This window comes from Protopterus annectens, chromosome 16.part0, assembly GCF_019279795.1.
Source record: "Protopterus annectens isolate FY-2018-M chromosome 16.part0, PAN1.0, whole genome shotgun sequence".
Taxonomy (NCBI): Eukaryota; Metazoa; Chordata; order Ceratodontiformes; family Protopteridae; genus Protopterus; species Protopterus annectens.
This window is the reverse complement of record NC_056750.1, coordinates 335,102,520-335,118,809: the sequence shown is the minus strand read 5'-3', so window position 1 is coordinate 335,118,809 and position 16,290 is coordinate 335,102,520. Positions and strand designations below refer to the sequence as shown.

Here is a 16,290-nt window from a genome sequence, read left to right as displayed (position 1 = left end):
TTGCCAATGGGGCACTGCAACACAGAAGGGAGGAGAAGACAAGTCCCAATCTACCAGAAGGCAAACTCAATGACTTGCACCTCATCTGGCCAAGCAACACTCTCTTGGCAGCCCCCTTGGGAGGAAAACTCGCACTTTTTTCAGACAACTGGCACATTGTCACAAAGGACAAATGGGTCCTAGACATAATTTCACGAGGATACAGATTCCATTTTCACACCTTGCCAATGAAAAGAGGAATGCCAAACCTGCCACAAAATTAATGGGCAGAGGCACAAAAACAAATTACAGCTCTGATGGACATGAGAGCCATTCAACTGGTACCTACATGAGAGCAAGGTCAAGGATTTTACTCAAGACTCTTTCTAGTGCCCAGAAAGGACAATGTCTGGAGACCAATTCTGGACCTTTCAATTCTAAACACCTTCTTACAAGTACCCAAATTCAAGATGCTAACACTACAGCAGCTTCTTCCCATGTTGGGCAAGGAACCATGGCTAGTAACGTTGGACCTCATGGAGGCATACCTGCATGTCCCTATCAGACAAAGTTGCAGAAGATACCTCCATTTCATTGCAGGTTCAACCCATTACCAATTCTCTGCACTGCCCTTTGGCTTATCTACTGCGCCCAGAGTCTTCACAAAATGCCTGGCACCAGTAATTGCATACTGCAGACAAAGAGGAATTCAAATATACCCATACCTGGACGATTGCCTCATCCAAGCAGAAAGCAAGGATATTCTCTTACAACATCTGGCTTTTATAAAATATCTCCTAAGTTGCCTGGGGTACACAGTAAACGAAAAGAAGTCAAAACTAGTACCCTCACAAAATATGACATTCCTGTGTGCCAGCTTGAATACAACGGCCCAGAAGGCTTATCTGACGCCAGACAAACAACTACAACTGACTCAATATTTCAAAACAATGGCAACAAAGACCCAACTAACTGCAAGAAAAATTCTGCAGGCCTTGGGCTTCATGGCATCTTGCATTCTACTAATACCATTTGCAAAGCTGCATATGAGGAAATTGCAGTGGTACCTAAAAAGCGTATGGTCTCAACACAGCTACAATGATATCTCTCATTCCCTGCCTACAACAGGAGTTTCTATGGTGGTCACAGGCATGTCACCTCAACAAGGGTCAGCCTTTCACCTTGCCCCCAGCCAGGCAAACTATGACAACAGATGCATCAGACTACGCCTGGGGGGCACATATGGCAGGACAGTGCGTTCAAGGCGTATGGACTGTAGATTAAAGGAATCTGCACATCAATCAAAAAGAGGTGCTAGCTGTACAGAATGCTATGACAGCCTTCAAGAGTCTATTACATCCAGGACAACTTACAATAAAGACGGACAACACCACAGTCATGTGGTACATAAACAAACAAGGGGGTACACACTCCTACCCTCTATGCAGGCAAGCAATTACCTTGTGGAACACAGCTCTGGCTTACCAAGTTCAGTTACAAGCACAATTCCTGCCAGGAAAGAAGAACACATTGGCAGACGACCTCAGCAGAAACATCATGGATCCCCACGAGTGGAAACTGGATCCACAAGTATTTGCAATGATAACTCAAAAATGGGGCCTTCCAGACATAGACCTGTTTGCCAGTCCTCAAAACTATCAACTAACAAAATTTTGTACAAGGACATTTCACCATCAAGCTTGGAAAGTGGACGCACTCTCATTCATTTGGAAAAACCTGACAGTATATGCCTTCCCTCCATTGCCTCTGCTCACAAAGGTTCTTCTGAAAGTCAGAAAGGAGAGACCACGACTGATACACATAGCCCCAGACTGGCCACGCCAGCACTGGTACCCGCTATTAAGGAATATGGCCCAGGGCCCACCTTGGATTTTACCACAAGTTACCCATTTGCTCACACAGCAAAACAATCAGATTCTTCACAGCCAGTTCAAAACCCTAAATCTGGCTGCATGGCAAATCACCTAAGCACCCAGCCAGCTCCTCTTTCCCAAGCAGTTATGGATGTTATTCTGGAAGCTAGGAGGCCAAGCACCAGGAAGGCTTATTCGGACAAATGGAAAAGGTTTTGTGCCTGGAACCAAGCTAAGGGCCAAAACATAATTCAGCCTCACATGCCTCACATTCTACAGTATCTAACTGAGATGTTGCACAAAGGTCTTTCTTTTTCTTCCATTAAAATCCATGCTTCAGCTATTTCAGCCCACTACAACACGGATCCACCCTTGTTTTCGCATCCACTACTAAGGCAGTTCCTCAGAGGGGCAAAAAACATTAGGCCCCCCAGGAGAGCACCTACACCAACATAGGACCTCAATTTTGTTCTGGAAAAACTTACGCTACCTCCCTTTGAACCAGCTTTCTTTGCAGAACTACAGTTCCTATCATGGAAAACTGCCCTGCTGCTAGCAATAACTTCAGCTAGAAGAGTATCAGAGCTGCAGGCACTAATGGCAGTGGAACCTTTCCTCATTTTCCATCAAGACAGAGTTTCTCTATGAACTAATCCTTCCTTCATGCCTAAGATGGTTTCTAGTGTGGCTTTAAATCAAACCATCCACTTACCCACCTTCTTCCCTAATCCACAGAACAAAGGAGAGAGACTCCTGCATTCCTTGGACATTCACAGGCAACTTCGTTACTACTTGGATAAAACTAAGGCTTTCAGAAAATCTGACCAGCTCTTTGTATCCTATGCTACAGCTTCACAAGGGAAGGCTATATCAAAACAAACCATTTCCAAATGGATAGGACATTGCATTCGTTTCTGCTATACCCATCATGAAAAACCAGTTCCTGCTACTATTAGGCCCCACCCTACCAGGGCAACAGCTACATCTACAGCCTTCCTCAGGGGGGTTACAACCAAGGAGATTTTGGAAGCTGCAACTTGGAGTTCAGTACACACCTTTACCAAACACTATCACTTACCACTTTACTCTAAGACTAGGGCGGGCTTCGCCACTGCAGTTCTGCAGGGCCTTCTAGCCTCCACTAACCCTCTCTGACTCCTCCACCCATCCTTAGCTTTGGGATTCTACCCAAGTGTGATGACTGCAGCAGGGTAACACGATGAACATAGTACAGTTTTGTACCTACAATAAATGTAGATGTTCGAGTGTACACCCTGCTGCAGTCCAGGTTACCCTCCCTCCATCCCCTCTGATCTAACTGGCTAAATCTCTACAATACCTTCCTGATGTATTTGCTTATAGCTGGAGGGATTTTGTGTTTGTGCAAAATTAACTCAATTTGGTACTAATTACTGACCACCTTTTTGGGGGCACCTGACATCTGGGGCAAGAAAAACTGAAAAAAATGGCGTCGGATGCATTATATATACCCCTGGCGCACTGACGTCAGGGAAGAAGCGACAGCAACCGACGCCGGACCAAGATTTTGGAATTCCGGCTGACTGCGGGACCGCCTGACGGCAGGATAACCCAAGTGTGATGACTGCAGCAGGGTGTACACTCGAACATCTACATTTATGGTAGGTACAAAACTGTACTTTGTGGTACTAGAGTAGTTGTAGCCACACCTGGTTCTAGGTAGTGCTGGTCCTATTGATTAATCAACTGCATTTCATTTTCATAATTTTGACATTTTGAGTCAAAAAAGTTGACATACCATGCTTTTCAACTTTAAAAGCTCACTCCGTATGAGCCATTTCAGAAAAAATTGGCTCCTGAAATAAATCTGTTCCTGAAAATTGTGATTGTAAAAATTAGTCTTTTTATGTACCTTTTATTAAACGTTTTAGTTATAAGACTGCTTCTTCAGGAAAAGTAGATTCTAATAAACCTCACCATGGCCTAGTGTTTACTATTTAGGGTCTGCTGTTTGTGCTATGTATTGTCAGAAGATTTTTCTTATTTAAGGTTATAGAGATGTAGTCTAACTTAAAAACATATCCAAGAAACGATCAGAAAGTTATATTTATCCTCATTTTATTCTACCTTTTCTTTCATTCTAGATTTAAACCACCTAATATTCTTCATTTGTTCTCTGTTTACCATTTAATCCTTTTCATTGTCATGGGAGAACCAGAATCACTCCAGGCATTCAGTGGATGCAAGGCAGAAAAACTATTACTAAGCAGAATGCCATTTTTGTTGCAAGGTGCATGTACACATTGATGCACACATGGTATACACCCTTATAGGCAGTTTGGAGGATCACCATTTCATGTCATGTCTTCGTGATTTAGAAAGAAGCAGATGGCCTCAGCACTTCCTCATGTGGACAAAGAAAGGATATGCAGATTCCACACAAAAGATTCCCCAATCAAGAACTGAGCTGGAGAACCAAGTAACATGAAGTAGTGGTGCTAACTGCTGCCACGTTATGCCTTCCATATGTTTTACGTTTCTATTGTACGTAATTCATGGAGCCATTAAGATAATTTCAAGTTTATTTTTAACTCTGTTGAGACCGTCTGTTGGTGGTGACACAAAGGCTTTGTCATGATGAAATGCATGCGTTGCAGGAATGGGTATTGGAAGTTATGTCAGAGTTATTAAGAAAGATAGGAATCTCTTCAGAAGGAATAGTTAGTGGGTGGGATAACCTGAAAAAAGGAATTGAAAAAATAGGATAGAAATAAAACAGAAAAAATATGGGAGAGAAGCAATAGAAATTATTGAGAGGAATAGTGAATGATTAAATTATTGCAGAATAAGGGGAATTTGACAGAACAAGAGGAGGAGCATCTGCAGAGTGCCAAAGGGAAAATAAGGGAGCATTTGGGTAATAGTCATGAGTTTAGAAAAGTTGCTGTTAAACATCTGTTTTTGATAACTCCAGAGTATAAAAGCTTTAGCACAGCAACTTTGGCACTAGAAAGGTTTATTGCCAAATTTAGGGAACCTATGACAAGAAAACTATCCTGAGAGCTTGTTGAGGTATTAGGAATATTTATGATTTTTTATGAACATTTGTATAAAGCAGGTGAATGTGGAAACCAAGAAAAAGCACAAATGGAAATATTTATGGAAGGCTTATTTATGCCAGGGGTAGAGGCAGATGATGCTCAACAATTAATAGCTACAATAAGAAAAGAGGAGATAAAAATGGTGATGATTATTCAACAAAGACATCTCTAGGAACTGATGATGTACTCCTGGAAGTTTGGAAATTAAGAGGGGAGGAAAGTGATAAAGATGTGGAAGGTTTTGTTTAACACTATTTTAAAATGGGGAAGCACCAGCATCTTGGGTAAAAAGCAGTGATTATACCACCCAAAGGGGTATTAATGCAAGCTCTGTTCCAAATAATGTTCTTTTGGTTGCTCAGTTTTTCTGTCCGTAACTTTTTTCACTGATCTGACTTCACTCCCTAAAGCAAGCTGCTGCTTCCAGTGTTATAAATATAGTTGTGCTAGTAGACAAGTTGTAGCCACACCTGATTCTAGGCAGTGGATACTTTAGAACTGTCAGACCCAGCTTCACATAGACCCATTTCAGTTTTAAATCATGATTATGAAGTGTTTCTCTGTACTGGCTAAGAGAATGGCAAAGATGCTGCCATAATTAATATATCTATGGATCATTGTTTTGTGGAGGGGAGGCAAACATTTGCCATTAATAAAACAGTGGTAATCCAGAGTGAAGCAGAATTTAAGAAAGTACTGCTGATGTTGGTGGGGTCTATATGTAGAGAAAACATTCAAAAGAGCCAACTAGGATTTTGAGTACAGCAATGGAAGTGTTTGTATTACCTGATAGAATAATAGGGTTAATTAGGAGGATATATGCAGGGTTAGAGGCAAGAGTTAAGGTGGCAGGTTCCTTCAACTAGTAAAAGGGTACTTACCTCAGAGGGACAAACTGGGATTCTGTATAGGACTACACTACTCTGTGTTGCCTCTGTCTCGGAGTCATGTCTCTGTCAAATGCTGTGTGCCTTCTTTCCTGTTTTGTCATTGACAAAAATAATAACAGGACTCGCAATTTCAAGGATACAACTGATATGGTAACCAAGAAAAGTTAGCTTTATTTGCAGATGGTAATCAAGAAAAGTTAGTTTTATTTGCAGATGGTATTATTTTGTACTTGGTAAATCCAGAAAAGGACATTTTATTGTTGTGGAATGTTTTGAGACAATTTCATATCTTTTTGGGATATAAAATTAATGAAGATAAAACAAAAGCTATAGCAATCAATTATGTATCCATATGTGAACTGGTTCAACAATAGCTATATTTATAGGGTCATAATAAGGTGAAGTATTTAAGTGTATTGATTAAAAAGGTTTCTTTTATGACAACTAAGGATATGTGGGAAGAGACTAAAAAGAATGCAAAAACTGATAAATTGCAAGCTCTTGATTATGAATAGTAAAATGTAGGCAATGAAAATATTTTTAGATTCTTTAGTTTTATATGCAGGTCATGCATATTTTTGTCAACTAGATGAAAAGATGTGGACAATAATAGAGTTGAAGAAATTAATTTAGGGGGAGAAGAGGCTGGGAGTTTAATGAGATTAAGTTGATCCTCCTCACAGAGACAAGGTGGTTTAGGATTGCTTGGTTTGAATGAATACTGAACAGCAACGCATTTAAGGATCATATGCATAACTCAAGCAGAAGGTTATAAATCAAAGTGAGAAGAGATGATAATGAAACAAGGGGGGAGTTTGAGAAACAAAGAGCAAGTAGCATTTTGGGTGCAGATCTTTGAGGAAAATAACTGTACAGGGTGCTATGTTCATAATGTTGCAGAAAGTATCTTAAGAAGTAAGCCAACAAGGGAGTGGAAAAATATTTTTCTAATAAGGATGTCTTGAAGTAGGGATATAAAAATAATTGAGGGAGGCTGAAATTTACTAGAGAAAAGTGTCAAAAGAATGAATGTATTGGGAGCAAATAACTAAAGGGGTAAAGATAATCGAGTGGGACGAGGCCAAGTAGAAATTTGGACTGCTAGTTAGATTGAATTCCCTACCAGGGATTGATATGAGAATGTTAACCAAGAGAAAGGGATAGGGGAGTGTAAGTGAAATACTAGTTATGATAGAGTTTTTAGTTAAGTCCAGAACAGAAGCTGCTGTTAAAAATTGTATGGTTTATAGGGCATATACAATATTTGTTGATAACTGTAAGAACTGGTCAGGAGGTTAGAAAATATTGAAAAGAGAGGCTGGAAAGAAGTTTTACAAAGGAACAATGGAACATTTGTATGGCTCCCAAATATGCAACAAAGTCTATAAAACTGAGTATTTTTCCTTGGAAGTGTTTGCATAGTTTTTTTATTCTCCATGCAAACTCTAGAAATTTTTTTCTTCGGATAGATATCAAATGCTGGAGATGTGATGGAAACAGGAAAAGAAACTGGAAACATTTTTTGGGAGTGTAATTAATGAGTTGGCAGATTTTAAAAATCCCATACAGAGTACTGTCAAAAATGTTGGAGGAACAAATGATTGTAAATAAGGAAAATATTCTTTTGAGCTGGTATACAGGATCTGAATTGCCTATATATTGTAAGGTATTATCAAGTTTAATGCTGTTAGCTGCCAAAAAGAAATTACTAGAAAATGGAAATCCAAAATCAAAGCCAACTGTAATTGAAGTGCTGCTTGTTGTAAAGGAGATAAATGAGCTAAGGGTGGGATGCTTAGAAAAGGGAAGGAACAAATTACTTGGAAATAAATACTTGCAGAATGTTCACAAGGAGATTTGAGGTTTAAGGGAGGGCAGGAGTTGAGCAATTTAATGATGGACTGAATAATTATTAGAAAGTAAACGTGTTGTGTACAAATCACAAATGTTAATAGGGCTTGTTTTCTACTAATATATGTGTGTGTCTGTGTCTTAAATTATATTTTGTTAAAGGGATTTAAAAATCTGCACCTCAGACACTGATAAGAGTTTGGAAGTGAAGGCGATGAGAATTTAGCTGTGATGAGTAAGCTGTAGCTCATAAGCAACTCCCGTGTAACCCACTGAGCTGTGTTTGCCAGAAAATCCTTTCATTCAGTTTTTGTCTGAGTGGCATATACAATTTGTGACTTTTGAAGTTTCTTATGTAGGATTAATGATGAACACTTCAGTTTGCAGCTCTATGAGCTAGTTTGATATTACTTGCTATGGAAGACTGCAAAAATATTCTTTTATATATGTTGCTGCATCTTCATAATGTCTGAAGTCGTACTGTAACGAATATTGACATTTGTAATTTGATCAAGGCCTGTTGGTAAAATGGAGAAACTTTTTTTTGTACAATGTCTGTTTGAAAATGTATTTCTTGTGGATAGGAATGGAGCTGTTCGAAGAGGCTTTGCATAAATGGGAGCAAGCACTTAGCATTCGACAGAGGCGTGACTCTGAGACGCAGGCAACACAGAGCAGTGTAGTCCTACACAGAGCCCCAGTTTGTCCCTCTGAGGTAAGTAAGTGCCCTTTTACTTGCCGCTTACAATTAACATTTTTGGAGGTAACAAAATCTATGGCCTCCCATGGCAATTTAATAACTGACGCTGAATATTGTAGACTGAAACCTTAGCACCAAACTGCATCAAAACAACTTATTTACTGTTTTGTCAAGTAAAACCTGCTGAGAATGTTTGGTACTATGTAGATGTACTTAAGTTTGTCTTCTGTGTGGCTTTTTTCTGTCTGCTTCATCAAGTTAAAATTGTTTTGTTACTTTTTCTCCTTTTGGGCAAAAGGAACAAGTGTGCCTAGATGCTACAAAAAGAGCAAGAATGTTGAAACCATCCTGTCTGACCACATTGGTAACTGTTGCAAAATGCACAGATATTGTATTTTCTATATCACCATCTCCACATACATAGTTTTCCCTTTCCTTGTCCCCCCCCCCGCCTTCATTTTTAAGTATGCTGTAATTTCCAGTCTAAGTCTTGCTGCAAGCAGAATCTGTCTCTTGAATCACTGCTTCCTAACATCATGATACCCTTCAGATTCTTCATGTCCAACCATTGGCAAAATCCTTTACCATATTCTGGTGAGCTACAGAACCCCCCCCCCCCTGTATGATACAGGAATGTCATATTGCATACTTAAACTAGAGTCACTTAGCATTAAACCCAGTACCATATTCCTAGGTGACTTCAATTATACAGCCATAAACTGGGAAATGTATACCATCACTACTGTGCAAGCTCAGAGATTCTAAGACTTTGTCAGTACAAATGCTGTGGAACAACTTGTCAAAGTACCCATGAGGAGAAATAAAATTGTTGACCTTGTCCTCTCTGAAATGGGTGAATTGTTCTCCATCCTTAGTGTAACATCCTTACTCATCGGATCTGAGCACAAAGCCATCTCCCTCGAAATAAAATTCAAACCTGAAACCTCCCTGGACCCTGGTACTGTAGCAGACTTATGCAAGGCAAACTTCATAATTCTAAGTTAAACTCTGGCTAGTTTAAAATCCCCTAAACCTGGAAAGCTTGTACCGTTTTTGTGGAAATATATGCCACTAATTTATATCAATATGTATGCAGCTGCATAGAAGTAGCTGTACCCAGAAGAAACAAGCCCAGAGCAAACCCTAGAAGCAAACCACTGTTGTAGAATCACAGCATAAACAAGGTTTAATAACAGGGAAAAAATTATGGCCAAGAATAAGAAATGTGACACCAACAGAACAGAACAGAAGTCTGATCATTAGATTAAGCAAACTGCTTAGGAACCTAATTAAAACTACCAAGGCCAAATTTGAGAAAGAAATAGCCACCCAGGCCAAAGATCATCATGAGGTCTTCTTCAGCTATCTCTGCAATCTCTAGGACAATAGATGGCAATGTGTTGAGCTGATTGTAGATATTACCTCTACTGAAGCTGTGGATATAGCAAACTACTGACTACGTTCAACTTGAATTTTTTTCTGCTTTCAGTTCCAGTAATGTCAGAAGACATGTCAGAAATCCACACACCTCCAGATGTTATGCAGGTCCAAGTCCTGGTTGTGCTCTCAAAAGTAAAAAATGTGGCATCTATGGGTCCTGGTGGCATCCTAGGATGCATCCTGTGTAGCATGAAGCATGATATTTCTATGCCCATATGCATTCTTGGAGCCAGAAAACACCCTCCAGCACACCCAGAAACCTGAGAGAAACCTGTTCCCTCCACCTCCAAACTGGCTTTGTATCAAGTGAATGGAGGACAGCAGCAGTTATATATTGCACAAGGGAGGACCATCTACCAACCCAGGCAATTACCGAAAAGTAAGTCTGATCAACCTCATATATAAAGCTATGGAAAAGCTTATCATAGAAATAATGAGTAAAGAAGACACAGGAAACCTCCAAGCACTGGACCCATCCCAATCTAGTTTCATCAGAGGCATTCATGCCTACTCAGCTTAGTGGAGTTTTTCAAAAAAGCTATGAAAGCAGTGGATGAAGGGAAGATGGTATACACATCCTACTCTGACCTGGCTAAAGCCTTTGACACAATACTCTACTCGGACGTTGTTAAAAAGCTTGCTAAATATAAAATAGATTTAATGTCTATAACTGTTAAAGAATCTATTCCAACACTGATTGATTACTTGATATTAAATTTACAACATAAAGTTTCTGATAAAGGTAAACTTTCATACATACATAAAGTTATCAGACAAGAAACTTTTTACAGTGTAGATTCATACTGGAATTATTTCACTTCTATTAATGGGGACCCACCAAATCAACAAGATAAACAATATATATTGGAATCTGCTTATAGAACTGCGTCTTCCATTGTCTGGAGACTTTATACATGGAAATTTTTACATAGATCTTTTTATACACCTTTGATGATGAATGAAATAAATAATAAAGATAATCTATGTAAGAGATGTAATGTAGAAATTAATGCTGACTGGGCTCATATGTTTTATGACTGTATAAAATTGAAAGAATACTGGAAGTCAATTAATGAATTTTTGCAGGCTCTTTTTACAGATAATTTCATTATTTCTAAATCTCTTATATTATTCAACACACCTGTACCTCAAAGTGTTAAATAGGTTAAGCTTCCCTTGTTATGGTCTATTCTAGCAGTGGCTAGGAAAATAATAACTAGAAATTGGATTTCAGATACACCTCCTTCGTTCAATGAATTTAAAAATGTTATGAATATAGTGTGCCATATGGAAATAAACACAATTAGGACTAGAACAAATAGAAAAACATCTTATTTTATTGTATGGGATAATTTACAAAATTTGTTAAAAAAATTTTAATTTCAATAGCATGGTATTTTAGTTTAATTAATTGATCTGATTGTAGTGGATGTCTTTGTAAATACTTTAGTTGTTTTGTTGAATATTATAATAATACCTATTTTTAATTACTTGTATAAAATTGTTATAATATTTCTCTTATATGTTAAAACAATAAACCTGTTTTGAAAAAAAAAAAGCTTGCTAAATTAGGAATAAACTCCTGTGTCACCCACTGCATTGCACAGTGACTCACAGGTAGGGCACAGGAAGTTAGGATAGGGTAAGCCACCTCCACAAAAAGACATGAGGTCCCATGGGGCTCCATGCTGGGGCCATTCCTATTAGGCATGCATTTCTGTGAAGTCAAAGCAAACATCAAGGGTCTGTGGTTGACCAAGTTTGTGGATGACTTTAAAATGGGTGCTGCCATCGAATCCCCAAAAGATTAAATGAATCCATTAACTATAAACTTGGCAATCTTGCTACAAGAGGGCTTGTCCCACACCAAATAACTGGTGTCAGAGTTATGGACTATAGCTAAGTGCCAAAAATATATTGTTTTCTTTGGAAAACTGACTGCTTTGGTTAACTATCACATTGATGATAAACTTGTAAGAGTAGAACCAGTAGTTATGGGTTTGGGAACTTGCAAAGACTGGGTGCGTAGCATTCAACTAATATGTCTCCACAGTTGTTAGGAAGTCCTTCTATATTGTGCAGCTTATATGTAGAGGGATAGCTTGTAAGTCCAGAGATGCCATTGTCCCAGTTTATTCAGCCCTCTTTAGGCCCATTCTTGAGTACAGTGTCCCCAATAGTATGTACCTCTCCAGACATTTGCAATAATGAGAGCGCCCACAGAGGTTTCTTATTAAAGGAATAGTGGGTCTAAAGGAAATGTCCTGCATGAACCCCCTCAAAGCCCTGTAACTATACTCTCTCATACAGACTGCTAAGAGGTGCCCTCTGCCTGGCTTATAAGATGTACCTAGGCCCAGTACTTATGGAACTACTCCACATTCATGTCTAGTAGTACTGGGAACACCCAGTCCAGGGATCTAAACTTCTGAAACATGAACAGAATGGTCTGGAGTTTGTGATGCAAAAGAAGATGCACATGTTGTTCCCCACAACTACAACATCTCACAAGGCCTTCTGGAGCCTGCCTGTAAAACAAAAGAACTTCAGTAAGTGTCATGGATCAGGAAACCCAGGACAGTGCATTGGATGCCATCTGTTTCCTTTAGTCTGGTGGTTATAAACACACTGAGAGTTTTACACAGCTTCCATCATCTCTGCAGGCCTCCACTCTTTACATATTTCACCCTGGACCAAAGACATGCTGATCTCAAGACCTCACCTTAGGGCCCGAGTGTGGAGGCTCACGTTGCTTCCAAGTATGAGGGCAAAATCTCCTCAGTGTAGTTTGAGGAGGTTCCCAGGGACAGAATGAAGATTATGGTTGCAAGTTCATGTTCATGCCCTCCAGAGTAGTTCATCTGGAATCACTGAAGACCAAATCTAATGCCTGCTATCTTGCAATGGCCTAGGTCAAACAGATCCTCAACCCTTTTCATTTCACAGGCTTCTTTGTAGCAACTGTTCCAGCTGGTTCAGGACTTTGTGATGTTCTTCGTGTTTCACTGTTGCAGTCTTCATATTTTGGTTATCTGCTTGTAGTAGCCCTCAGTCAGCCTGATTATCAAAGTCTTGGGTCCTGCGTCGGTTGCTGTCTCATTTTCCGTGATGTTAAGTACTCAGGGGTATAAAGCATACAGCCGACGCCATTGAATCAGTCTTTCTTGCCGTGGGGTGCACGAAGCAGAAGAAGTTCACAAGTGCCGGTTGGCCGACTCCTGAAATTTTAATTTTTGAGTTTCAGAACCGAAGTCTTCAACTAAAGCTAAGTACCCCATTGGGGAAACTTTTTCATGCTCTAAACTGATGTCGGTAAACATCAATAATTGTATATCTTGTGGAAAGCAAATACCTCATAAAGATTTTCTTTTGTTCTGTATTCCTTGCCTAGGCCCTGACCACGACATACCTTGCTGTCGGTTTTGTGCCTTATTTAAACAACGAAATATTCATTGTCTGTATATTTTTGCGTCTAAATATTTTGGTACTCAGTTCAGTTATCCAGATATTTCTTTGGTAAGCCATCCGACTACTGACATTCCGAAAAAATGCAAAGATAAAGACAGAGACAGGCCGCCTAGGTCCAAAGCTGCCGACGACGCTTCTCCTAAGCCAGTCAACAGTTCACCGGTACTCAGTGAGGTGCTTTCGCATCCCCTGATACCCACCACTTCAGATTCGCAGGCCTCTGCTGAGACCCATTCGGAGTCCGGTATGCAGCAAGATTCTTCAACTGTGGAACCTACGGATGTTTCTACCTTGGATGTGTCCGGAGCCACTGTGCAGGCACCCACTTCTGAGCGTGTATTCAGGCCTACTAACTTGCATATTAGACCGACACCATCTTCTTCTTCAAGGCCTAAAACTTGAACCATGCCTAGAAAACAGACGCCCAGACCACATGGTCAGGCCTCTGTACCGAAAAAACAAATAAGTATGGCTGAAGACTTTATTACTTTAATCCGGGGAAGCCAACCTTCCCCCTCTAAGAGACCTAGGACTGAATTTGCATATGATACTTCTGACCAGGATTCTGAAATTTCTGTTTCTTCTGATGACCAGGATTTACCATTATCTGCTTATGAGGATTCTGATGCAAAGGATTCTATTCCCTCTGCCCCCCCCCCCCAAGAGGATTTTTCTTTTGGTGAAACCTTGCATACTCTTTGGGAGCATTTTCGTTGGGAAAGCCAGGATTACTCTGATTCTAAAAAGAGGCTTAGGTATTTCTTACTCCTGCCCCAGCACAGGCCTTTAGCTATCCTTCCTGTACTAGACATTGCAGATGATGCCTTTTCGGAATCTAGCTTAGCCCCTGACTCTCTACCTCCTGCTCCCAGAAAACATGATAGATGTTACAGGGTTCCTGACTCTCACAAGTTCCCTTTTAAGAATCCTGCTGCAGCTCCTGAGACCATTTCACAGGGACCCAAGGGCATTAAGGCTACTACTGCCAAAAATCCTACCCCTTCTGATAGAGACTCCGGGGCACTGGATAGATGGGGTAAGAAGGTATATACTTCTGCAACCTTGGCCATTAGGGCCTTAAATTGCCAGTTTAATATATTAAAGTATCAGCAGCATATTATTAGATTGCTTAAACAGAAAATTATGTTGATTCCTGATTGTGCTGAAAACAAGGATTTACAGGATTTAATGCATTCTGCTGAAAAGGTTGGACAACATACTTTGCAATGTGGTTTTGATTCTCTAGAGGCATCTTGCAGGGCTGCTGTCACTGGGTCTGTACTTAGAAGGCATGCTTAGCTTAAGGAGCAATCATTGCCAGATCATGTTAAAGCAAAATTGCTGGATGCTCCCTTAAATCAGGAACACCTGTTTGGCTACAAAGCAGAAGTAGTTCTTAAAAAGATGGAAGAAAAATCTAAATCTATGCAAACTGTTAACGATTTCCCACAAGTACAGCCTACAAGATTTAGTAGGCATTGGCCCTCTAAGAATTGTTCCTTTCCTGCCTCTTCCAGGCCTTCTCAGTCCAAACCCAGAACCAGCAGAACACACAGGCTTCAGTCCCAGGGTACACACAGGAGTAAGCGGTGGGGGGGTTTCCACTTTTAAATCAGGGAGTAGTAAGACTCCCCACCTATGGTAAACTGTCTCAATGACTTAATTTTAAAACTTCCAAGCACTTCTCAACTGACTGCCTCTTTAGAGGGAAAGATTGCTCCACAGGCAAAAAACTGGGAACTCATTACCCAGGACAAATGAGTTTGAAATATAGTTTCCAAGGATACAGATTTCACTTCCACACGTTACCAACCCCAAACAGTTGGCCAGATCTACCCCCAAATCAGTGGGTAGAGGCTCAAAAGCAAGTACTCTGTCTCTTAAGCATAAAGGCTATTCAAACTGTACCAGAAGAGGAAAAGAGACAAGGTTTCTACTCAAGACTTTTCCTGGTACCCAGGAAAAACAACTCATGGCATCCTATCCTGGACCTTTCTACCATAAACATCTTTTTGGTGATTTCAAAATTTAAGATGCTAACTCTTCACCAGTTACTTCCTATGCTAGGCAAGGATGCCTGGTTGGCAACACTGGATTTAAAGGAAGCCTACCTGCACATCCCAGTCAGGAAATCTTGCAGAAGATACATGCACAATCAGTTCTCTGCACTGCCCTTTGGCTTATCTACTGCGCCCAGGGTATTTACAAAGTGCCTAGCTCCAGTTATTGCATTTTGCAGGCAAAGAAATATTCAAATATACCCATACCTGGACGATTGTCTAATTCAGGCAGAAAGCCAGGACATATTTCTGAATCATCTGGCATTTGTGCAAAAGGTGTTAACTTGTCTGGGGTACACCATAAACGAAAATAATTCACATCTGGTACCCTGTCAACAAATTATATTCCTGGGAGCAAGCTTGAACACAACTTCCCAGATGGCTTTGCTCACGCCAGAGAAAAAAATTAATTTGGCAACTTACTTCAAACTAGTGCCCACAAAAACCATGCTATCTGCAAGGCAAATACTGCAAGCCTTGGGGTTCATGGCCTCCTGCATTCTACTAATTCTATATGCAAGACTGCATATGAGGAAACTAAAATGGTATCTAAAAAGCCTATGGTGCCAGCATTCTCAGGATCTAAAAGCAATGATTCCTATCATACCTTGCCTACAGTTAGAATTCCTTTGGTGGGCAGAGGCCTGCCACCAAAATAAGGGGCTACCATTCATTCTACCACCTGCCACCCAAACCCTAACAGACACATCAGACTATGCATGGGGGGCTCACCTGGCAGGGAAGTGCATTCAGGGCAAATGGGAACCCAAGTCTCAAATGCAGCTGCATATCAATCAAAAAGAAATGTTAGCTGTACAGAATGCTCTGACAGCCTTCAAGGACCACATTCTTCGAAGACAATTAACGGTAAAGACGGACAACACCACTGTTATGTGGTACTTAAACAAGCAGGGGGGTACCCATTCTTACCCTGTTTGCAGACTAACC

At 40.3% G+C, this 16,290-nt stretch overlaps 1 protein-coding gene across 1 annotated transcript in view; it reads left to right on the top strand.

The window, feature by feature from the left end:
• MIGA2 (mitoguardin 2) overlaps positions 1-16,290 on the top strand; it is a 1,296,375-nt gene that overhangs the window by 613,971 nt on the left and 666,114 nt on the right. The window contains exon 6 of the mRNA XM_044058371.1: positions 8,259-8,389. Within this exon, the coding sequence (XP_043914306.1) occupies positions 8,259-8,389 (131 nt within the window). The remainder of the gene's footprint in view (positions 1-8,258; positions 8,390-16,290) is intronic.